At 45.1% G+C, this 24,353-nt stretch overlaps 1 protein-coding gene and 1 long non-coding RNA gene across 2 annotated transcripts in view; both read left to right on the top strand.

Annotated features, from left to right (window-relative positions):
- Nucleotides 1-5,912, top strand: part of LOC135911889 (phosphatidylinositol phosphatase PTPRQ-like) — a 39,527-nt gene extending 33,615 nt beyond the window's left edge. The window contains exons 13-14 of the mRNA XM_065444236.1: nucleotides 1,010-2,017; nucleotides 3,418-5,912. Coding sequence (XP_065300308.1) covers nucleotides 1,010-2,017; nucleotides 3,418-3,761 — 1,352 coding nt within the window. The 3' untranslated portion in view covers nucleotides 3,762-5,912. The remainder of the gene's footprint in view (nucleotides 1-1,009; nucleotides 2,018-3,417) is intronic.
- A 4,107-nt stretch (nucleotides 5,913-10,019) lies between these two features.
- LOC135911858 (uncharacterized) overlaps nucleotides 10,020-24,353 on the top strand; it is a 79,336-nt gene continuing 65,002 nt past the window's right edge. Inside the window, exon 1 of the long non-coding RNA XR_010567481.1 lies at nucleotides 10,020-10,188. This is a non-coding gene — a long non-coding RNA (uncharacterized lncRNA). The remainder of the gene's footprint in view (nucleotides 10,189-24,353) is intronic.

Raw genomic sequence — 24,353 nt, 5'->3', positions numbered from 1 at the left:
GGTCGCCTGCTGAATAGCGTCATCGCTTTTGCTAAGTGACTACGGCAGCAGCTCGACTAGCAGTTGTGAACAGCCTCCACATCAGGAAAGCCATGTGGTCAGCTAGAAGCCCATGATCTCTCAGTGATGGAGATTTCCACAGGCCGTTTAATTGAGTGTAGTTTCATTGTCCCTGGAATATACCTGACTATGAATAAGTAGTCATTTACTAGAAACCGAGCAATGTAGGTGGACGTTCAATTGGCTGAAATGCTATATCGTATGCGAAGCACGCAGTACATGCTGAAGCCTCTTCAGTTCGAAAAAATTTCACGTGTTTCAAGTTATTACGTGCAAGCCGATAAGTTCATTTACAGTAAAGATGGATAAATGTGCTTTTACCCTATATATGCTACTCATTACCTTATTTATTTATTTATTTATTTATTTATTTATTTATTTATTTATTTATTTATTTATTTATTTATTTATTTATTTATTTATTTATTTATTTATTTGGGTTATCAACTTGTTCTCCGACAAAACTTGCATGGTGGAATTACACGCAGGCACCAGTAAAAATTGTTAAAAGTTGCTTCACCACCTTAATCAATGCACTTACAAGGGTCTACCTACGATTTTATCCATGTGCACTTCTAGTGAGCGCTTAAAGAATACAATGCGGTTAAGCAATTTGTACTCCCACAAGCATGAAGAAAAAGGCATGTATGTATTAGAATATGTGAGAATAGAGGCCACACAAAAGCATTTCGAATGTTATCTTTTTTCTTATGGAGGAATACTCAACACAATTATCAACATTGTATATTTGGAAAAACCATGTTTACAAGGCTAGGCATATACAATACAAACAATATTGGCTCTGATTTAGCATGACTGTTTCTGCCAGCGGCATCTTAATTGACTTTGATATAAGCTTTGTCAGGTGTTTAAAGATCAACAGGAACAACTAAAAGAAACCCAACTGCTTTTAGTAATTAGCTGAAGCTTCTTTTTTTTCTTTTTTTAGGATTTCAGGGAGACGTCACCAACCTTACTGCTGAAGCCGTCAGTGGTACATCGCTTCGAATTTCTTGGGATGCTCCAGTCGCACGCGAATCTCTGAAAGGTTATCGGGTATCCTGGTGGCTGCATCATCCCAACGAGACTCGCAGGGTAGACGACAACACATTCACAGTGTCTTCACACAGCACGAGCACACTTATAGACCGTCTGCAGCCCTACACAACGTACGTGGTTGAAGTCGTTGCAGATTACGAGGTCAGCAACGTAATGTGGCACGGCAAGCCGCTACTCCAGTCAGCGACAACCAAACCCGATGGACTCCCCGCCGTGGCTAATGTGGACATTGGAACGACCAACAGGAACATATCGTCTTCCGACGTAGTCATCTCCTGGACCACCACTAACACACATAACTCAAGCGCTGAGGTGATGTTCCGCGTCACTCTTTGCATAGAGTCTAACGCAGGCTCCCAAAACTGCTTTGACAAGTCGGTAAACGCTCCATTTTCGAAGGTAATGTTCACAGGAGTTAAGAATTTTGCCGCTCTTGTAGCCAAAGTCCAGCCACTCGTCCCGACAGAAAATAAACTGTACGAAGGAAAAGTAGTCGAGACCGCTGGAGTGAGCTGGATACCCGAGATTTTGGACTTGAGCGACCTGACCGTTGCAGATATAACCGAAAACTCCGCGCATGTCTCGTGGTCGAAAGCGCGAGATTTTGACGAAGTACGTGGGGCGTACTACAGGGTGGTTCTGAGCGTTGAGTCCTCGCAGAAAGTTGTCGGAAATGCTACAATTTTAGGTACTGACACGTACACGGCTATGAATGGAAACGTTAGCCAGGAGGAACGAATTATTGTGCGGAACGTTACGACAGCTGACGCAGAGGTAGAGTTGGGAAATCTGAAAGCGTGGAGGAACTATACTGTCACCGTGACCCCAACAGTCGTCGGCGAAGGGCAAGTCTTCGAGGGAGAAGGGAAGAGCAAGGACTTCGAAACTCTCGTTGGCGGTAAGTCCCATGCTGTTTTCCTCCATATTAAAATGCGTCAAGGCAGCGTTAGCATTGGAAACTAATGAATTTGAGCCTAGTGATGGCTTTCATAAGGTATAACTTAGTGGTAAGGTAACACGTTGCTGGCACACTATGCTGAGGCGGAAGTATTTTACTGCTCAAGTATTTCGTAAGTTTGTGCAAAGCGTACCAGTGCCGTCCTAACATTTTGGAAAGGGTTGGACTTGTGCACTGCTCAAAAACATTTGACTATTCCTTAAATCGAAGTAATTTGGTGTGCTGTGTTGACACATGTTTTATGCCTAGCTGCGCTAGAGGAAATCAATACGCAAATGTAAGAGAAACGAGACTTCGAGCTCTTCAAATTAGGAGAAATATCTTAAGTGAAATTGAGGCAAACGTTGAGAATTAATAAAGAGAAACACTATGAATAAGGTAATTTACTTGGTATCATTGCGTTTTCGGAACGCGACAGGGCAGAATATTTGAAATTACTTACTTATTGCACATTCGCAGTGCTTCCCGCTATTGCAGATTTACTTACCACGGAAAACAAGAAATTCACTCTCCGACAACAATGTTATAGTATACTCATGAAGGAAGGCGCACATTGGTTAAAAAGCTAGCCATAAACTTGCAATAAATAAATGTTTTGATTGGATTTATTCAGCAGCAAGTTCTGTCTTTGATGCTTGAACAGCAACTCTTGGCAACGGTTGTATTAGTCAGCATTTGCTTAACTCCGCTATTGCTTGAGATAAAATATCAAAAGTTATAAAAAAATCTTTTTACAGCAGGCGCTGAACAAATTAATGAGACTTCTCTCTGTCACAGCTTATCACACTCCATGTGGCGGTAATATACTGACAACATTGTATTTCAATATAATAAGTGAAGGGCTTTTTTACGAGCAACCAATCTCGCTTATTGCAGTTTGAGTACTTGAAGGTGCACAGATACCAAATAATGTTTATTGTTAACTCTTTTGCACGGACTTTTTCTCTATTCTAGCATCGGAGAAGTGTCTGCATTACCACAGTTTACGGAAACTACACTTAGGCTTCAGTGCCGCAACAGATGCCGGAAATGAAGTTTTGCGTCGTCTCTGATCACTTCATTGCGAATTATTGTTTATTTTTTAAGACACTAGCAACGATCGGCAGAGTGAGTCATTGTGAGCTCGCTTCACGCACACAAAAGTCATTCTTTTACATGGTTGCCCACAGCGGGGTTAAGGGAGTGGTCGTTTTTTCATAAAAACGAAAGTATATGGTATTTGTAGGAAAACCTCGAAAATCTGCGTGCTGCAGTAACCGCTAGTCATTCATGCCTGCCCATTCGTTTATGCCAACTTTCGCCTCTCTGATATCCACACTCTCGTTGGCACCACTTTCCAGTTCCCGAAAAGCCGAGGAATGTGACCCTGGAGGAAAAAGACGGGGGGCACACACTGACATGGCTTCCTCCGGAATCGTGGAACGGCCCGCCTGGCGGCTACGAAGTCAGCTTCACCTGCGTGAACGGCGAAGTCAAGGGCAACAGCACCAGCGTCTCCCTCGAGGCGGACAGGATGGCGCTTCGCATTCCAACGCTCAGCCCAGGCGTGCCCTGCGTCGTGAGCATCAACGCGTACAACCTGCACGAGGACGAATCACAGGACGGAGCAAGAGTCAGGGTCCGCTTTACACCTCTGGGCGGCAAAAAGGATCACGCAGCGTTCGATCATCCGACGATCAACTGAGTGCGGTTCTCTTCTTATAGGAGCGACTATGAGCCCACTGTATGCTCACTACCATTACTGTATTACTGTTACACGAGACAAAATGCCAAAACCACTGCTGGGGCAACCTGCAGTAATCAGGGAACAAAATTGTCTAGAAATCTATAAAACAACGCAGAAACAGCATGGAAAGCGCTTAGTCATTGAAAAAGTTAGGCATTACATTTCTAAGTGCACAGTCTATCGTTTTACATGTGAAGAAAATTAACAGCCGATGCTCTCTTTGTCTTGTTCTCGCTGTTCTTTATGCCCCTTCTTTCTATCGTCTATTCTAGATAATAGTAAACACATGTATGGCGTCCTTTCAGGCGTACAGTGTACTATGTATTTCAGCGGTGTGTGTTGTCTATTTCTTCCTTTTATTAAGTGCTTTGAATACCTTTCAATAGGTCAGCTACAGCTCAAGCGCTATCGCGGATGCGTAAAATGTTGGCATGGGGTTTTCTTAAAGTAGGTTGACTACTGACAACATTGGTCTTTCAGCGTCTTCGCACGTGTCTTCGTCATCCTTACGCTAGTGTTGTGTATTAAACATCGTGAGATACAATGATCAAGTGCTACGCACTCTACCTAAATGTCTTTCCGTGCCGCTTCTATTTTTCCACCTAAAGATTCGCTGTTGATCGAGGCCTTGAAGTTCTTCGTGTGGGGAATTTCTATCAGGCTTCTCGAGCCTTTTCTAGTCAAATAGTGATCATAGCGTTATGGTAGAAGGATGATATTTACGTGGAATATGTTGGCCTACCTTCCCCAAGAAGGTAAAATGTATTGCAGTGACACTTGCAACATAAGTACATGCTCATTTTTGATGGTTTCTTGTAATGCATAGACATGTACCGCGAATTTGCACACAGTTGTGTACATGGGTTCTCATCTCTAGATACCACCCTACAGAGATTTTTGAGGGTATCGGCGCACCCCTTGAGCCAACCAGACCTTTCGTGAAATATTCCAGCTTCCGCCGTTGCGGTACGGGGCACATTAGAGTTGCCACCGGTTACCTAACGAAAAAACAGGTACACGTGCACTGCAGGCCAGGTGCTCGCATACAACGGGTGTTCTAGATGCTTAGAAATTGTCTCACCTGTTGGTAGGTGTGAGGCACACGACCGCAAGACATTTTTTCAGGCGGCGTCGGGCCGTCCCAACACCTGGTCAGGAGCGCGCTTGTGTTTATTTTACCGGTAGGTGCCCTGCGGCAGAAGTTGTCAGCCCTCCACAGCAGCGGTGAATGCTCCCCTACTTCATGAAGGAGGAGGATGAGGAGGAGAAGGCGGACATAAAGAGAGAAGGCAGGGATGTTAACTAGTAATGCGTCTGGTTGGCTACCCTACCCTAGGGGATGGTAAAGAGGGAATAGGAAGATAGAGAGATGGACTGGAGGGGGAGGAAAGAGGAGCTGACATGTTCATTTTGGACGGTTTCTTCTAATGCATACACATGTACCACAAATTGGCACTCAGTTGTTTGCATGGGTTCTCATCTCGAAAGGGTCTCTCTGGGCACCCCTTGGCCCTACCACACCTTTGGTGAAATATTCAAGCTATTTCATGAAAGGTGTCGGGTTGTCAAGGGGTACTCAGAGACACTGAAAAATCTCTATATGCCCTGTTTCGAGATTAGAACCCATAATTACAACTGAGCACCAGGTCGTAGTAGATGTCTACTGACTCGAAAAAAACTATAAAGAACCAGCGCATTGCCGGTGGCACTGGGATTGAAACCCGTACCTCTCGCATACGAAGCGGATGCTCCACCATTTGACAAGCGCTGCTGTTGTGGTACACTTTCTTTTGTTAACTAAGAGTTACTCTCTTACTCTGTAGGTTAAGAAAATGTCCCGTTGTCATACACTGCAATCGAATGCGTGTGTCTGAATGTGGTGGCTACATAGTACGGTGCGAGGCTATGAACCTCGATGACCCTGACTAATAGCCAGAGGACGAGTGAAACTATGGTACAAATTTTGCCAGACCTGAAATGGCTAGTCTACTCCTGTAACTTATTTGCTCTTAGCGATCAATGAGGCAAGTGTAATTTGATTAGATTGTTTAGATGGTAAACTGCTTATGTTATTGTGGAATATTTAAATAAATGCTGCACTCCTCACTACATGGCTTTGTTTATTTCTCACGGGATCGAATTCCCCTGCAGACGCAATGATTGCAGTGAACTAGTGCAAGTCTTATTTAACTTTCTATTCCAACCGGTTGCTGAAGCCGTAAGAACACTTGGTTTCACGCTGCTTTCAAAATGCGAAAGTTTTCTCAGCTGACTGTGGATTTGTTTCCATCCATATAAAGTGAGTGGTCGAAAAATGGCACCAGAGATCCTATAAATGGGAACGTGGAATAATTTACTCAGGGAAACAATAAGATAGGTGATCCAGACAAGTGCACCGACAGCAATTGGCGTCTCAAACCTGGCATAAAACCTGCCTCGAACGCCTGCTAGTGTTGTGCTCGACGAATTGGGCACAAGAAGCATACAGAAACGTATGCGTCAGTATGCGTGTGTGTATGGTTGGAGATCCTTCCCCAGCGGAAATCACCACGTCGGCGTAATGAACAGAGGAGGTTCCCGCTGCTTGGGATATCGGGTGACCTCCCAGATCCTAATCACGAGCAGCAGAGAAAAAGCCACGGATTTTCTGAGACAGGGTCAACCGAATTTCCTGAAAACTCCTCACTAATGGCCAATAGCGATTTCCAGGGGGGAACCGAACAGCGCGCTATGTACGCCTTCTCTCCTTGACGTTTTCAACAAAGTTCCTGGCTGATATGCTGGGAGCCTGCTGGAAGAGACCGGAAACCCTCTCTTCTGTTAGGCAAGCGCTGGAAGAGGCAATGAGCTGCCCAAGGAAGTGGAACTCGGAAGAGACGACAAGTTTCCGACACTCTATCTACTTTTGAGCGTTTAATAATAGTAGTTCATGTAAATAAACGCAAAAGGTTTGTTCCCTTTAAACCTGCGAACTGGCCGAGTGTTTCTTTTTAGTGGTGACCTCGGAGAAAGATAAAAATTCAGCAGATACACTTAAGACTGCGTGCGTGTACGAATGTGAAACCATTATAATCCCTTAAGGAAAATGTTTTCGATTGATCTTTACTGCACGCATTGAAGTGCTTTCTGCTAAATCAGTGTGTGTGTGTGTGTGTGTGTGTGTGTGTCTGTGTGTGTGTGTGTGTGTGTGTGTGTGTGTGTGTGTGTGTGTGTGTGTGTGTGTGTGTGTGTGTGTGTTTGCCCGTACGTTGGCCACAGGCTGGAAACATTTGGGCCATTTTGCTGCAGAACGATGAATATTATTTTATGTATAATTACGTCCGAGACGCTGCCACAAGAATTGACAATGAAGTTATGTTGCGGAAGTGAACAAGAGAGAAATTTCAACGGACTGCATTTGTTCTTTGTAATGATTGTAATAAAAAGATCTACAGGTAAGCGTAGCGCGTTCGAATCCATTCCAGAAGGCTTATTAAAATCACCTAAAAGGATTACTCTGTGCTTGCTGTGGCAAGGCCAGGCACTTTCATGAGAAGAGATGGTATCATCAGATAAGACAGGGAAATTATTCTTCGGTGCATAGAAAGCTCCGATTAATACTTTTCACGGTCTAGGCTGATTTCAAGCCAAGTAGACTGCTGACTACTTACTATATCGTTGTGGTTAACACATATTAGTCATCTATCAACAACAATCAGTACCCCACCACCTTTTTGTTTAAATCGTCTCAAGTCCCGATCACTACGGAAAACGTTGCAGTGTGGAGGAAAAAAGACAGAAGAAGGAATGTCACGGCAAAGACAAGTTTAGGAAATATAAGAAAGGACGAAATGACATTGGAGAAAAATTCGCGTGCTTTGGTGCGAAGTCCACGAGCGTTTTGATAAAAGATGTCCAAATTACCAATTTTAATAATAATAATAACAGTAGTAATAATAACAGTAATAATAATATTAATAATAATACAAAAAAGAACTTTTATAACTTATTATTATTAATTGTAGTAGTAGTAGAAGTACTAGCAGTGTGTTGCTGGGAATAATACTTTATATCTTGCCCAGAAACAGCTACGGGCATTTCATATGCTGGTGTACCTAAGACACGGCAAAGCAGAGAACGCAAGTACTCTTTCTAAAACAATAAGAAACACTAGGACAACAACAAAAAATCATCGCAATTCTGCGTCCTTTAATTTACATGACATCATAGGACGCTACGTCAGTACTTTTTACAAAAGGTCGGCAGTGGCCTCCCACTAACGCCACTTCAAGGAAATTTTCATTTAGCACGGCAAAGGCACCCTTCCGCATGAACAGTGTGGCATGGATGACTGTTCTTGGACGTATTACAAAGCATCAAAATTATTGCACGTTTTATATGCGTTTTAAGGTTGTGCACTCTTTGCACAATATTGCCATCAATATTCACGACCGAAACCAGCACAACATTGTCAATGTGGAAATGGTACGTATCATCTGCCCCGTACACAGCATCGAACAGCTTTTCGGTACCCAGGAGCCAGGTGAAGCAGGCAATGAACAATTTATCCAGGAACACTAAATCTTATTCGTGACACTGCAATGCCAGCTAAAAGATTCGTGTTGCAGTAATTGTTTCTGCAGCATCGGCTGGCAGCGTAGGAAAGAACCTCGTCATGGCCCACCGTAGTTCGCTGTCAAAGCTTGCATACCTTGTTGACAAAGTTTTAGCGTTGGCCGCAACTTTCCTATTTCCCCAACTCCAACTTTTTCGTGAGTAGATTGCACAAGCAAGCTTCCAAGGACGTGCAAGTACGTCAAGTAGCATAGGCCTGATGTGAAATGCTTTAAATCGGAAGGAGTACTGGTCAGAACGTGCTTCTTCAAATGAAAGTAGCTGTTTATGCGTGCGTAGAAGGGAGCGTTAGAAGTCCTCTCCAATACTGCAGTCTGGGCTTGTCGAGGTACGATCACTTGATAATAGTGCGTATTTGATTTTGTAAGACAAGAATTTCACGATTATGGGACGTGCTTGATTACTTAATAATTACCGAGACGATGGGCTCTTTCCATGGCGTTAGGATGCACTGTTATTTCGTGATTACTGCGACAAATATCAATGATTTGTTTCTGAGACTCAGCCCCCATTTCATTGCTCTGTAGTGGGGTGATGGATGCCATAGAAAATAAGAACCTGTTTCCAGCTTCATCTACGCGTGCTCCTAGCTCACGAGCCCTTTTATCCACGTTGATTATGTTAGACTGCATTATTTCGATATGTTTTCTGAGAGGAAACATTTTTGGAAATGAGCTTCAAAATCGGCCATTCGATTGTTTCAATCTGTTATGGTTTTACCTTTTAGCCGTTGTGCTTAACTGTGCTTTCAAACCCTGTATCTCGCTAAACAACTTGGTCTAGCCAGCACTTAACTTCTGTAGCTGATCCAGTACAGCAGTACTCATGTTAGAACCCAGGTTAGTTTCGACATCACCCAGTAACCTTAGTAAGGAATGAATTACATGAGCACACTCAAAGGCAACAGCAAAGCAGTGCGGACTCGGAAACTGCACCAGGAAATAATTACTTGATTTTTTTATCGAAGATATACAATCTATAGACCTGCACTGCAAAGGTAAATTGATTAAGTGGCTGCGTTGTGGTGCATAGACAGCTATTTTATACATAATGGTGCTGTTGCCCACGACGACGTGGCCACCAGTGGCACGGTGACTTCTGGTGATCGCAGCTTCCTTGGCGGCATATTCAGTGAGGACCAGCAGTTAGCGAGGGGCAGTTGGCCTAAACTCGGTTCATTTTCGTCGCCCGCGGCAGTACAAAAGCCGATGTCGCCACCGTAGACACGCCTACCATTGTCGACAGCAGCAGGCTGGCAATCGCAAGGATGGCCGTCTGTATCGCAAAGGCAAGTGGATCAAGCCACTGGATAGACAGCGGAGCTAGTTTCGGTATTGGCGATTAATCGTCACCGTGACACTGGTAGCGAAAGGAAAATTCAATATATTATGCATATCTGGCTCTATCTTTTCAACCTACTTAGCAATAAAGTAAAGGGATACAATTATGTGTAGAAATGAAAGGTCCTTTTCACTGGTGTCTTTTTCCACGTCTAATATCTTTATATGTAGCTTCATTTGTTGCCCCAATGGGCGGCGCTTTCGCTCTTGTAGCTTCGACTATTCCTTTCTCTATGCTTCGACTGCCAATCCGCTCGACTGCTTCTTCCGCTTTCAATGCATGCGCCCGTTTTTCTCGTACGCTCCGCAGTTTAAAACTTTCTGTGCCTGAGAATGTTCCGGTAGTGTCGAAAAAGCTGTGGAAAGGCTGTGTGGTGTGGCGACTCGAGCAATACCAGGGCGAAATTTTGGCGTTACCCAGTGGACGAGCGGTAAGAACATTTTTCCGCAATCGTTCTAAAGGAACAAGAGCCATCTTTATCAAAACAGCTATAGGACGAAGCGAAAGATCTACCCGGGTTGATTTCAAGTGAATAACTTTATCGGTCTGGCACGGTGCATTTTTTCTGCGGTGTTGTAAGAAACTGAATCTGTTTCTTGGGCTTTTTGCACATGGACATCTTGCACATGGACTGATTCATGTTAGCTAACGCACAGACTGAAATTTTGCTTCTGTACATTGTATAGATGATGCGCTTGATTTATTGCACGAGTATAGAGCTTGCACTTTATATTTGCAGAAAGTATTTGAATGCTTGCTGCACACAATCGTTACGCTGGTTATGCCGAACTGGTTACCCTCCAGTGGCCAATTTGTTGTTCTGACATTACAACCCTTGAATTTCCATAAACACGCCACAAACAAAAAAAAGATAATCAATTAAATAGCAGTCAGTGTTCGCCTATTCAATTAAAACATGATGTTTGAGTTACCTGCACAACAACCGAGGTGCGCTTCTCTTTTCTTGCTTTGCCAAGAAGAAAAAATTCGTTTCGTCGTTTCTTCGCACTCTCCACTTTGGCTTCGCATCGAGGTGTTTTTTAACCATGATCACGTGGCATTTTCCACGTGGTAATTTTCGAGATGGGACACATGGCGAAATGCGCTAATTGGGGCGTCCTGGCACGGCTGGCATGGGATCGGATGTGCAACGGTGACCGCCTCTGTTCAGACCATTTCGAAAAACGGGACTCCGCCGATACGGCCAAATCAAGGCTGTTTTAATCGGCTATGCCGACATTTGGAGTGGAAGAGTGGTCCCTCATTGATTAAGGTAAGGAAAAGAAGTTAGTAATGGTTGCGAATCTGTCCTTCTGTAATTCATTATTTTCGTACTGAAACCGACTGACAGGGCATGGCTCAAGTGTCGGCTGACATGGCACCGGGTGTCATCTTACGTTACGCTGCGAAGTCTGTACCGCGCCCACCAAGAAGCCGCATGCTGATCAGTTTGTCTTTATCGGTTGCTTATCTGCGGTGCGCGAGGTTCGTGATTTTAGGTTAAACTGAAAGCCGAACAGTTTTCGCTGACAATGAACCGCTTACCCTTCGTAAGAAGTCGTCTCCCTATTGGCGCTACAGCATACAATACGGCGAAGTCAGTTGCTGTGCGCTGCTCTTTCCTCGCTGAGTTTGGTGTCCGCTTTATCGCAGAAATTCTTCCGGAGCAAGACTTCCAATGGACAGTGGCCCAGCAGCCCTAAACTACTGGAAATTAGTTTTGCTGTTAGGGGGTATTTTGCTGAAAAATGAAGCGAAAGTGTTTAACTACCTAATTTTTACAAGATGCGTCAAGAACTTCCATCGATCAAAAAAACTAGCTCTAATAAGCTAATAGCTAGTATTGTGAGCCAACTATTGAAAAAGTAGCAATGCTTAACATTTTACATGGATATATGGCAGCAGTAAAACTTGTATTTTTGCTCATTAAATTTTGTAGGCCTATTTCTACTTGAAATTCTGCAACCAAATATAATTTAGAACTTACCTACGCGGAATGAAAGCACTATTTTATGAAATCAACTTTATTTTTTGGTGCGTGTACTGAAAAAATTGATAATCAACTGGCTTTTCATGTCATGTTTTCATAAATGTAAAGCGATGTAATATTGCAGGCATTTGTCGGCAATGGAATTCACTTGACAATGGAGCATGAGAGTCAGTCATAAATAGGAAGCTGCGCTTGCCCTGCGTGCCGGTGTTTAGTGTTCCTTTGCACGACGTGGAAACCTTGGTGAAAATTTGCCAACTAGCCCAACAAGACGTTCTAATGATGTATATGTGTTTACAGGTTCTACACTGACACCGCGAGGCCAAAAGCGTAAAACATACTCATCAGAAAACGCAGCCATAATCAACCGATTGAGAATTGATAAGAATAGCTTTACCTTATAGGATGCCATATTTACGGAACCACCGATTTTGTTATCAGGCGGTGACCAGCAGCGCTCTTTGAAACCACCAATCAATGGCTGTCGACGTTTGCAGGTAACGTTTGTTTGATTTCAAAATGAAAAGGATTGCCTATTTTGACATGGTTTTTTTTTTATCTGATTGACTGAAAACCGGCTGGGAGCACCCTAGGGTTATGTGGGGCTGAGAAAGTGCAGTGGAGCTAGATTACCGGATAAGGAGGGTGGTGCTGGCGTCTGGAATTGGCCCGCTTCCTCTTTCTTAGATTGTGGCGGATGGTGCAAAATCGCCGCAGCACACAACTGAAGGTTAAAACTGTCGCTAATAGGGATGCTCAGCGAAGAATATTTGGCAATGTTCGGTCGTTAGGGTGCCGAAAGTATTTGAAAACGTTGTACTGCCACGTAAAATTTTTTATTTTATGGGGACACAGTTCTTAGCCCCCCCGAGCAGCCAGTGCCCGAGGGATCATTAGGTAAACGTATTTTTGTTCCTTGCTGAAAGGGCAGCCTTCGGCTGTAGCCAAATTTTTTTTTCAAGATTTAATGCATTTCTAATGCGTACACGTCATTTTGATGCTGTCAGCTTTCGCGTGTTTGCGATTTGGAATGACATAATGGCGAATTCGGCGACGGCGGAAAAGTTCTGTCCCATAGAAAGGGTTTACGACAGAAAATAGCGCACAATCAAAAATAAATATTTTCTATTGTTTCATTCAAGTCATACGTGATCATTATCTACATGTCATATCAGTCATCCCATATCATATATTTCCTAGTTTTCGCGGTCTTCTAGTGTCGCGTGAGTGATGGGCGAAGTGGAGGTTGCCTGAACATTTTTAATGAAATTTCTTACCAAGGCAAGAGCTAAAGAACTATTGCAGGAAACAGAGCAGCAGAACCAACTGGTAGCTATAGCTGATGCTGCCTGGGTGAAAGGTTAAGGAGTATATATGGCCATTCTATCAAATTATCAATTTAAGGTGCAAGGCGCTATCACTATTTTTACCAAAGACCTCATCATGGCGGAACAAGCGGCAATTGTTCTAGCCATCAGAAGTAATAGGTGGGCCTGCATTTGCATTGATTTGAAATCCGCTACAAAGAGCTTTGATAAAGGCTACTTAGCTGGAGTTGCAACTAAGTTTTTGAAAATATTAGGATTATGAGAACTGAAATCTTATGGTTTCCTGCGCATATGGGGAAAGTGGACGAGACTCGGGTAAGCCTAAATGAGGTTGCTCATCACTCGGTACGAGTACTTGCTAACCTTGATATACACAACCGAGCCATTCACCATCAAGCCAGGGAATGGAGAGATTCTTTATTAACTTACAATGACATAACTAAACATTACTATTCAAGACGCAGGCAATTCCAACTGCCACATTCAAAACCAAACAGGGCTCACGTAGTATGACTTCGCTTATTGCAAACAGGTACATATCCCTCGCCGTACCACATCAATAAAATATATCCAGAGAGAGAGCTTAAAATGTAATGCAACGATTGTAATGGCACCATTGGAAACAGACACATGCTGGCGGGCTGTCCCGCGACTCGTTGAAGAATGGACAAAGTGGGAAAAACGACCAACTAAGGGCCGACCAGAGGGCTTATGATCTCGCTGAACGGCTCGGCCTGACAGCGCCAACGTGGGAGTGGTCCACCTTGGCTTAAAACGTCGAGCCTCCATGCCTCATTACCATAAATCTTTTGACACATGCACACCAATTTCCAAGGGATTTCCTTAAATGGAGTAGCAACACGGGCACTATAATGTAAAGCTATTCAAAAATTTTTTATTCCAATTCTGCAATCAGCTCTCCACGACCGGTCAATAACTTTCGGGAAACTCCTAACTTCCTCTTTCTGTCATGCTGCGCCACGAAAATCGTGATAGCTCCCCATCTGATATGACGTGTGCACACTGATTATGTATGTACAATCCAAACAAAAATGAATATTCAGTATTCAACGCCTTTTTCCCATTAGCCCTCTGCTATTTTAATGCTCATAAGCTTTCAGGTTGCACCCACTTCGTCTCTCTGTAACATAACATCACAAAACCGCGATAACTCACCACGTAAAGTTGAACATGTATGCGATTAAGATGTAATAATATGCCTGACAAAACTAAAATATTTTCTCAATCGCCAGAGACTGCCTTGTTTCTAAAGAAATAGAAGATGGCTGCCCGCCGATGGATAAGGCACTAGCTACTCGCAGCTGCCGTTGAGCATGGAGTTATTTCCCTATAATTAAGCTTTCTGTGTGGCAGTAAAACGTTATCGAGCCCTTTCGGCACGTAAACGACATCGCTCTGCCAACGTTTCCTTGCTGACAGTACGTTTTAGAGGCATGCTTAACCTTCCGAGCACACCGCCGCAATTTTCGATAAGCCATCACAAGCTAATTAAGAGGAAGTGGACCAATCGCAGACGCCGGCACCACGCAGCACCACCCTCTTCGTCCTGTTATCTGTTTCACTGGGCTAGCTCCGCCGCATCGAATTCCTCTACACTTGAGTGTTCCCTTCGCCTCTTCTGAGCCAAGATAAAACGACTCAGTGTCGGCAATGTTATTCGCTCTGAAATTGAACATAGGTGACTCCTATGAAGGAGTAGAGTATTTGATTGGGCTGTTCAGATAACGCTGCGGGTTACCGCCCCATGCTTGTGTCGGGAGGTACGTAAACTTAACGTCTGCAGATTGGAATCAAAATAAGAAAGGATAGGTTTACGTTATAGGGGCCAGTTTGGAATATGTTTACCTTGCTGCGCGCCCGTTGTACAAATGTGAATGTGCCGCCTGGTTATCGCTGACAACCAAAAGCTTAGTTACCGTCTCCATGTTCTCTCCCTTTTGTCCTTTTTATATTCCACACCCACATCCAATAAACCACTTACCTGGAAACCCTCTATCATCATAGGTATGCCAAGCGAAGCCTGCAATCAACTATAGATTTGGTTGTCTATGATTCTTTGTCACTGCACTCAAGTGGCCATACGTTGCCTTTATTAAGTACCTAGTGTTTGAACGCCCGAAAGCTCTATGATGTTCAATGTGGCTTATCAAGTCCAAGACGCTATCTTGCGCACTTGAACCTGTGTGGAATCCAGTAATGCATGCGGGCAGAGCCCTTGTATCTTGAGCCACCGAGATAAACGCTTACTTGCCAGCTTCTCCATGAGCTTAGCCACACACGAAGTCAGCGATAGCGTCCTTCAGAGCTCAATACTAAATAGTATGCAGGCCATAGGCGTACAGGGCTATCTTCTGCATTTCATTCACTCGTTTATCAGTGATCATAAAATTCAAGTACGGTTAGGAAGTACCATAGTCACCGAAAGGGCAGTATCTGCGAGATGTAGGTCAGGGAAGTGTTCTTTCCTCAACGCTGTTTAATGTTGTAATCGCTGGCCTTCCCGCTGAAGTGCAAAAACATTGCAGGCACGTACATATGCCGATATATGCGGACGACATTTGTCTTTAGTTAACCAGATATCAACATAGGCGTTTAGCTCTGATTGCTCGAAAGGCATTACTTTCAGTTCAAAATTACCTTCAAGGTGTTGCGTTGGCTCTCTCGCTGGAAAAATCGGGCTTCATCATGTTTCCAGGTGGAGGAAGACGGTATACGCGGCTGAAGATAGACCTTGCTCACTCTTGCCTTCGTCAATTGAAGTACAAGCGCTTTTTGCGCGTCATTATTGACTACCATCTACAGCGGCGACGAGCTTTGGACTCGATTGTGACATCACTATCTTCGCGTCTCAATGTGATCCGTAGAGTTGCAAGTGAGCAATGGGGAAATCATCCTTCTTCAATGATCAGGCTGCACGATGCACTGGTGACGACTCTAATAATGTACCAGCTCCCTTTAATTTTTCCCTCCCTATCACAGCTGGAACGACTTGAGGTTTTGCACAGAAAGGGCCTAAGGACTGCTTTTGGCGTTCCGAAGACTGCTCCTAACATTGCAGTATTTTGTGAGTCTCTATCAAGGCCTCTTAGCCTAATCGTTTCACAAAGGTTATTATTGTAAATAGGCTGCCTCAAACAGACGGTAGCCGGACGAGCCCTTCCACATCGTATTCGAAAGAGATCGGAGTTCCGAGCGTAGTTGGGTCTAAATACTCTTGGTTACCTCAGTCTTGACGCTAGAGGTCGAACTAAGAGGTTGAAACCACTTTAGTCATTCGCGAGGTTCGATCGCTCGTTGACAATTATTCACGCTCGTGCCAAGCGGACTTCTTCTTTGGCGGCAACGCGTTCGCTCCTGCTGGAACATCTTGAGACTGAATATGCACGTCATCTTCCAATTTTTACTGATAGTTTTGAGGAAAAGGTCAGATGATCTAGTGCAGCTGCTTTTCACATTCCCTCGTTGAAGTATGATTGGTCTGTTCGCTTCACTGCAGTCGCGTTCTCCACAACGGCCGAAAGCGTTGCCATTGAGGCAGCTCTAAAGAAGCTACTGTTTTGTATACCTCATCCTGTTGCCATTCTTACAGATTCAAATTCTGCCCTTCAAAGGTTAGGGCACCGGTTCCCTACTGATGCTTTATGTCTTAGCTCCCTACGCTCGGTGCATCATCTCCGTATCAAAGGCTTTTGCATACGTTTCCAATGTGTGCCCTCGCACATAAGTATCATAGGCAACGAGATGGCGGACAGCCTCGCCCATTGAGCGCTCCCTGGAAATCCACTGAGAAAAGTGCCTCAAGAGGACAAGCGACTCTTCAGAGAAGCGGTGTTGAGCCACTTCAGTTCTTTGTGGAGCTCACCTCACAAGCTACGTGTGACCAAGGATCTCAAAAGAAACCAAGCCGCTTTAGTGCTCCGCATTCGCACGGGCTCTGCTCGTACCCCTGCGTGGATGTATAACACTGGCCTGGCATTGTCTCCATAATGTTCGACGTGTGGTGTGTGCGGTGACATTTAACATTACCTTATGTGCTGTACTCTGTACACCGCGGAAAGAGTGTGTTATTCGTGTCCCTCAAGAAGACAGGAGTTCCTCACAGTTCTCTTCAGGACAGCGTTTTGCCTCGCGGGAACCAGTTCTGTAGAAAGGAGGTTTCTCGCCTCCTTTTAAATTACCTGCATGACACGGATTTGGCCTCCGCATAGTGACCTTAGGAGTGGCTATTTGTAATTGTGAAGTCAGGAGGAGGAGGAGGAATAAACTTTATTTGTGCACAGCAGATTTGAGACCTAGGCCTCTACCTAAATGACGGCCTCGAGCCCTTGGGCCCTGGCGGCATCTTCGGCCTGCTGGATTGCCTTGCGTTGGTCTTCCGGTGCACAGCTGAGCAACGCAGTCTCCCACTGCTCTCTGGTTTTAATTATTTTATTCTGTATGGGTGTACGAGGACAAGCCCATACCATGTGTTGTAGGTCCGCCCTTTCTTCACAGGCCGAGCAGGTGACACGCAACAAATACTGGGAACGGAGAGAGACCGGATGAGCAGCTTTAACGAGATCACCAAACACTATAAATTGGGAAGGGCCCATTTCCCCCCGGCACACTCCTCGTTAAATAGACGGCAAGCGACGGCATGGCGCCTCTTACAAACAGATACATATCCGAACCCGGTGGCCTGCCACCGCTACTACCCGGACCTTTACACGGATAGATGTAGATTGTGAAGTCAGTGTCTGATATATGTGAGTTGTTTATTTCACGTGCCGCTACGGTGGAGCGATTGCCGGCAGCAACTGCAAGGCCTGGACGGCCCTTAGTTGGCCCACCAGTAGCCAACAACCACTAAACTCAACTTATCTTCATTAAGTTTACATCTGGCTGCCTCCATTGAATCTTCCGCAAGTCACGCATTCCCCACTAGGAGGTCTATGGCACGTCGAGAGTTTCAGTGACCTCGCCCCTGAGGCCGCTGCTGTCAGTTTTATCCGACGAGGCCTTGACGAGAAGCGTTTCGCTATTGCCCCGAATCATAGGCTGATGTGGGACGATCACCTTGGAGACGGTGACCGTGAGTGACGTAGCGACATTCTTGTACGTTGTTGCGCGAAATAATCTGCGATTTCCCTTGTCCTCCGACGAACCTCGAGACTTGAAGAGTTGACAGAGAAACCTCACAGTCTAACATTTCAGTGTGAACCCTTGTGGTAGATGTGACTGGCCTAATCGCAGTGGTCGTCTAGCCGAACTGCGCCATATATCATACCTGCGCGGAAACGCACAGTTGCCGTCGAAGCCTAACTGGGCGTATGCTGATTGTAACGTGACTGGTGGTACGCTGTGAACCACGCTGTCGGGGCGAGAAGTAGGCAAGGAGTGTCGCGCTGTCCGGCGCTGAATAGTTGTGGGTGCGGGGGTCATTGGAATCAGACATGCGCTCGCGGTGTGTCCAGCGACTCTCCCCTACCTCACTGAAGAATGGACGCAATGGGAAAAAAGGATTCAAAGGACATTGTTTCAAGACCAACTAATACCCCTGACACACGGGCAAAACTAAAGTCCTTTCCAGTAAACCCCTTTTCCTACTCTGAAAGACCCTTTGCAGAAAGGAGTTGCGCCGATGACAAGCGGCACCACACTGAACTTCGTTAGGTAGTGCCTTAGATGAACGCCGCAAGAAAAATAGCGCTGGCCGTTAAAGCCACAAGAGAGAAAACATTCTTAAAAAGCTGCGTATTTAATTACACTTAGCTACTGTAGAACCTAAAAATATATTTTTTTCATTGTTGATGGCTAATAATGCTTTTAGTCGTTTATTTAATTCGTGTTTTTTCGTTGTTAGCAGCCATTTAACTTTGTCCAGCAACTATGTGCAGCCGGTGTTTTCCTGTGCGTGCTGTTTATTCTGGTGATGCCCACGTTTCTTTAGTCCTTTTTCACGTGTTTGTCGTCCCTTACTTTGTGCGCGCAGGCGTAACGCGATTTATTGAATATGTTATTCCAACAACTGTGGTTTCTTCTGGGTATTTCCTGCGGGCGCTGATTGTGCAGTCTCCATCTCGCGAGGTGAACACAGCACATGTGCGCAGCAAACGACGACGACACTGCCGGAATTCAACATGGCGGCACTAGCGACGTTATGCGAGCGTTTGAGAGTATAGCTAGAGGAAATCTTCACTATTCGACAAATTGTATCACCGCTAACAATTAAAACATTTTCGCAAGGGAAACAAAATACCTAGGGGCACCGTAGTTGTGTGGCAGGTTTCCTTCTATTGACGAGTTGTGCACGCTGTGTGCGAGAGTAACTCCTTTTCCGCTCGAAAAGTAGATGCGCGATCTCCTTTCCAGAAAAGGAACTTTGCCGTAAAGGAGATACTCCTTTGCCGTGTGTCACTGCACTTGAACGCCTTTCCGCTAGATGTCCCCTAACCTAAAGGACTTTAGAGTGCCCATGTGTCAGGGGTATAAGGGCCATTCATGGGGCCCCTGATGTCGCTGAAGGGCTTGGCCTGACAGTGCGAACGTGGGAGCAGCCCGCCTCGGCTTAAGGGTCGAGCCTCCGGACCTCATTACAATAAGCGTTTTCACACGCACAGAGAGTGATTCTAGTGAGACAGCGCTGGAAAAAGAAATCCCGAGCGCCTACTCGACCTCATCTGGGATAACACTGGCCATGGAACCCACTACAGCCGGGCTCACTACGTAAATGACCTGAATTTCCCTGTGGACGACCGAGCGAACACGTTTGCGAACCCGGTCAGTGCTGCTGCTCCTGGAGGCTCTGAATATGTCGGTAATCGATGCTGCGTTCCTTACCACCGATGAAGCCCTTTCAACATCCTCACGGCTTCATCTAGGGAATCTGCCACTTTCTTTGGGGGGCTCCACACTATACCAGCCACGAGCTGTTGCTTCATACCACACATAAGGTGGCGCAGTTCTATCAGCTCTAGTATAGCAGAATCCATTCGCTTTAGGAGGCGCGTCTTTTCTTCGACGTACATTCAAACAGTCTCATTTGGCAGATGAGCATTGGTCTGGAGAGCTTGTTCAGCTTGTAAGGAGCCAGCATGTAAACAAACCTTTTCTACTTTAGAACCTGGTATGGATGCCGTCCTTCAAGCTGACGTAGACGCCGCGAAGCTTTGTGCCGCCATCCCAGCGGTTGTAATAAGCGACAGGTTCAGAATCACTCAGCCACCTCTCCTCATATTCAAACAGTTCGCTGTGGCAAGTGTTTGTGGTCCGCGGCTTCTGAATGCTACAGTAAATCGGTGAAGGGCCTTCTGCGAAGCTTTGAGTTGGTCTCAGAGTCACTCTCTTGGTCGTGAGTTGAAATTCTGGCAGTAGGCATCGTTGTCATTGACTTACCCGAAGCACTGTGCTGTCCACGAGTATAGGGCTCGTGTTGCGGCTGCTGGGCGGCGTCTGGTGCATGAAGTACGGGACGCTAAGACCTGGCCATGTTGCGTAGACAATTGCCTCTAATACCTCGTCTTTCGTACGCTGCGTTAAGGCCATCTCCAAGTGGTAATATCAGTAATTCTAAATATTTTAGGCAGTTACGGTGGACAACAATTACGTGGGCGATTTACGATTTCATAAAAATTATTAACCCTACATTTAACTGTCGCTGCGACTGCATTCTTTACTGAGCATTACTGACCTGTTCTTTCAGGTCTTCTAACATGAATTGGTTAGCGACCAAAATACAACATCCAGTTGTATTTTTGTTTTGGGAATATTTTAAAAAGATCCCTAATGTTATTTTTCCCTGTCAGCTGATGAAAGAGCAATAACACAACACTGTATCTTAAGCTAATCTCGTAGGGCTACACTAAAATACAAGAAAACTAAGAATGGAAGCTTTAGGTCTTCTACGCGAGGATGTCTATAAAAAATTAAGAGTGAACATAGTACTAAAATAAGCACAATATTTTTGAAAAGGTACTGCATAATTCCACTGTTATTGACGGTATCTGAGACGCACAAGATGTTCTTCAGAATATTTTGTGTTTATTCGGTGTTTCAATTTTATTGATACAGAATACAATTTACTTTTCTTGTTCTTCAGATTCAAATTTCACGTATCTGGACGGGTACCATTCCATTATTATTTGCAAGTCCGCGAAATGAACCATACTAAAAAGTCACATAGTCAGGGGGCGGGAGCCACGTCAAGCTGTACCGCAGCTTTTAGTCCGGTCTCCTGTGTTTCAATGTGAAAAGAAATCAAACACCATTAATTAATTAATTTATTTATTTATCCAAATCCCCACGTAACTTGTCCATGGTTTGTGGCATAGTGTCTGTGCTCTTTTTTGCACTACGCTCTTCCCACCTTTTTACTACCTCCTTGCATTCGTCCTTGTTATAAACATCGAACTTTCCCTCCTGTGCGCACAGGAGGTCGTAGATAAATGAGCAACATGAGGGGACATTATCTTTGAAGTTGTCCTTCACCCAGAGCTCGCATCCTGAAAACCAAGCGCATATTTATTGCAGGATATTCATGTGTGCTTTCCATAAAAGGTGAAGAAAAAAATATGAAAACGAAAAATTCAGGGATGCAGCGCCGCTATTTTCAAACAGTTCTTCAAACACGAAACGCAAAAAGACAGAAATAACATGAGCGTGGAAACGAAAGGATCAACACTTTGCGCACAATGTCAATCTCCTATTGTTGATATATTTGCAAACTGTAGCTTTGTACAGGAAGGAAAACTGACTACATGAGTATCTAGCTCACTAAGACTATATTGGCCCAGTTACCATCATGGCAGCGGCGATCACATACCGGTGGGGGCGAAAAGCAAGAACGCTTGTGTACTCTTGTAAAAATGACGCCTTCCTGACCTTAACTATTTAAGACATTCAGCACTTCTTGCCGAAAATAAAATGTGAAGAAATTAAAATGCGATATTTCTAATCGCCTCTGGCGGAGAACTGCAACTACACAGACAAATTTGGGAGGCATTTTATTGGTGTCCAGGTAGGAAGTCTTCTGATCTCCGCTGCATTCGTTCCTACCATTTTTTCACAAATAACCTTAGGACTTCACTTCGCTTCCCACCCATCATCAAAACATGTCGGTGCGCGAAAAAGCATGTTCTTTATTCAGCCTTGCTTTCCCGAGTGAGAACTGTAGCTCCATAACATCTTCAGGGCACTGGCGAACCTGTTCCCTCTCTCCCTCGTATTCAGATTATCGGAATCTTGGTTACTGTATTCAATGAGCTACAAGTACCAAAGAGCCTGTTTAACAATTTTAGACAGTACTGCACTTTACGGAAGGTGGGTTGTTTTTCTACTTGGGGCGGACTTGGTAGAAGCTTCTAGTGTTCTAAAACAGCGACATATTCAATATAAATACGTAATATTTAAAAAAATATGAACTAATAGGTTATCCTGTTTTAGTGCACGTGTGGTTAAGTTTTGGATACTAGAGACAGAGACTGTGCTTTTGTTGTCGATTTAATGAGTATCAACCATCAAATATAGACAAATGCTTCTGTAGGCTGCTTCTCGCTGTGACGATTAGCCACTGCCTCGTAGAATGTAGTTGCCTCTATTTTTCCCCGCATTTAAAAAAGATCGGCAGAATTCCTATCTCAAAATGACTTAATAGATATAGCAATGCAACTTATTGCCACCACTGAAACGATTTATATATGCGCAGCGTACTGCAGCGGAGTTCCTTTTTGGCGCTTCCCTAAGAAAGCTGCGCTCAATCACGCGATATCTAGGTGAAGTGTGCTCGTGGCCTCGGAAAGCCATGGCATATGAAATGCAATGCGTGCGAAAGCTGACAAATGCCTCATCCGGCAGCCAGGCTCCTCTCTCGCGCTTGCGTCTCAACATGGGGCGCCACCTAGTGGCACTGCTGAGAAATTATTTCGCGGCCTCCGGTGGCGTGGCATGCCGGTGAGTGCGAACACTAAGAATTATTTCCTCGCTTGCCGCACACCCTGTTCCACATAGAGAGTGACCCAAGTTGGCGAGAGTTTCATTGAAGAGCGGCATATACCCTGTTCATTTATGACGCCGCTCGCTAAAGCTTTGACGCGAAAGAAGCTCCTTGGAAACGACCCATATCCACAGCATTTCTCGCGCGGAACCTTGAGCTTCTTTCGCGTCCAAGCCGTTGGCATCGCTGCGGTTTCAATATACCGCGTCATATGGTCGACGCTGACTGTAAGCTAACGGTTCTCGTTTGTTGAGTGCGGAAATGGGCCTAGAAAGTCCACTCCAACCATTTCGAAAGGAGAGAATGGTGTCACCACAGGGTGAAGGAGTCCGACCGGACCAGTATAAGGGCGCTTGAATTGCTGGCACTTGCTACAACTGGCCACATACTTTTCTTTATCTCGTCGCATGCTAGTCCAGTAGAATCGGCTCTGAATGCGGTGGTATGTCTTAGTGAAACCTAGCTGCCCAGGGGTCGAGTTGTGGTAAACGTTATGGAGGAGGTGGGTTCACAAATTCTTAGAGACTACTAAGAGGAGGCGGGCGCCACCAGCCGCATAATTCTTCTTGCAGAACAGGCCAGCTTGGTTGACAAAGTCGTTTTTACCTGTTGGTTCAGCAGCTGAGGCGAAGAGGGCATCCAGGATGCGGTCGTCACGCTGCCCGTCCGAGGAAGTGGCCTGGTCGAGATGAAGAATGTCGTAGATGGCGGCCACTCTTGTAGCGGACTGCAAACTCACATTCCTGCAAACGTAGCGCCCATCGAGCAAGGTGGCCAGACGGGTTGGGGAGACCAACCAACGAACATAGTGAATGGTGATCAGTAACGATCGTGAAGCGGCGCCCATAGAGATGTGGGTGGAACTTTGGGCCACGAAGACGACAGCGAGACACTCTTGCTCAGTGAAGGCGTAATTCTGTGCCGCCTTGATCGACGAATGGTTCGTATAGGCAGTGACATCCTCAGCGTCACCAAAACGCTGGACGAAGACGGCGCCGCGGCCGATTCCACTCGCGTCGGTGTGCAATTCTGTTGTGGCAGGGGGTCAAAATGGCAAAGTATGAGTCTGGAAGAGAGAAGGAACTTCAGTTGGTGAAACGAGGAATCACAATCTGCTGTCCAGGTGGAAGGGTATCTTTGCGCAGCAATGAAGTTACAGGGTGGCAGTATGGGCAAAGTTGGGCACAAAAAGTCGCAAATATGAGTAAAGACCCAAGAAGCTACACAGCTCGCGTTGTGGGTGCGATTGTTTAAAGCTGCTAACTGCAACGACCTTCTGTGGGTCT

The sequence above is a fragment of the Dermacentor albipictus genome, chromosome 10 (genome assembly GCF_038994185.2).
Source record: "Dermacentor albipictus isolate Rhodes 1998 colony chromosome 10, USDA_Dalb.pri_finalv2, whole genome shotgun sequence".
In the NCBI taxonomy this organism is placed as follows: Eukaryota; Metazoa; Arthropoda; class Arachnida; order Ixodida; family Ixodidae; genus Dermacentor; species Dermacentor albipictus.
Note: the sequence above shows the minus strand (reverse complement) of the source record. Positions and strands in the feature narration are given on the sequence as shown.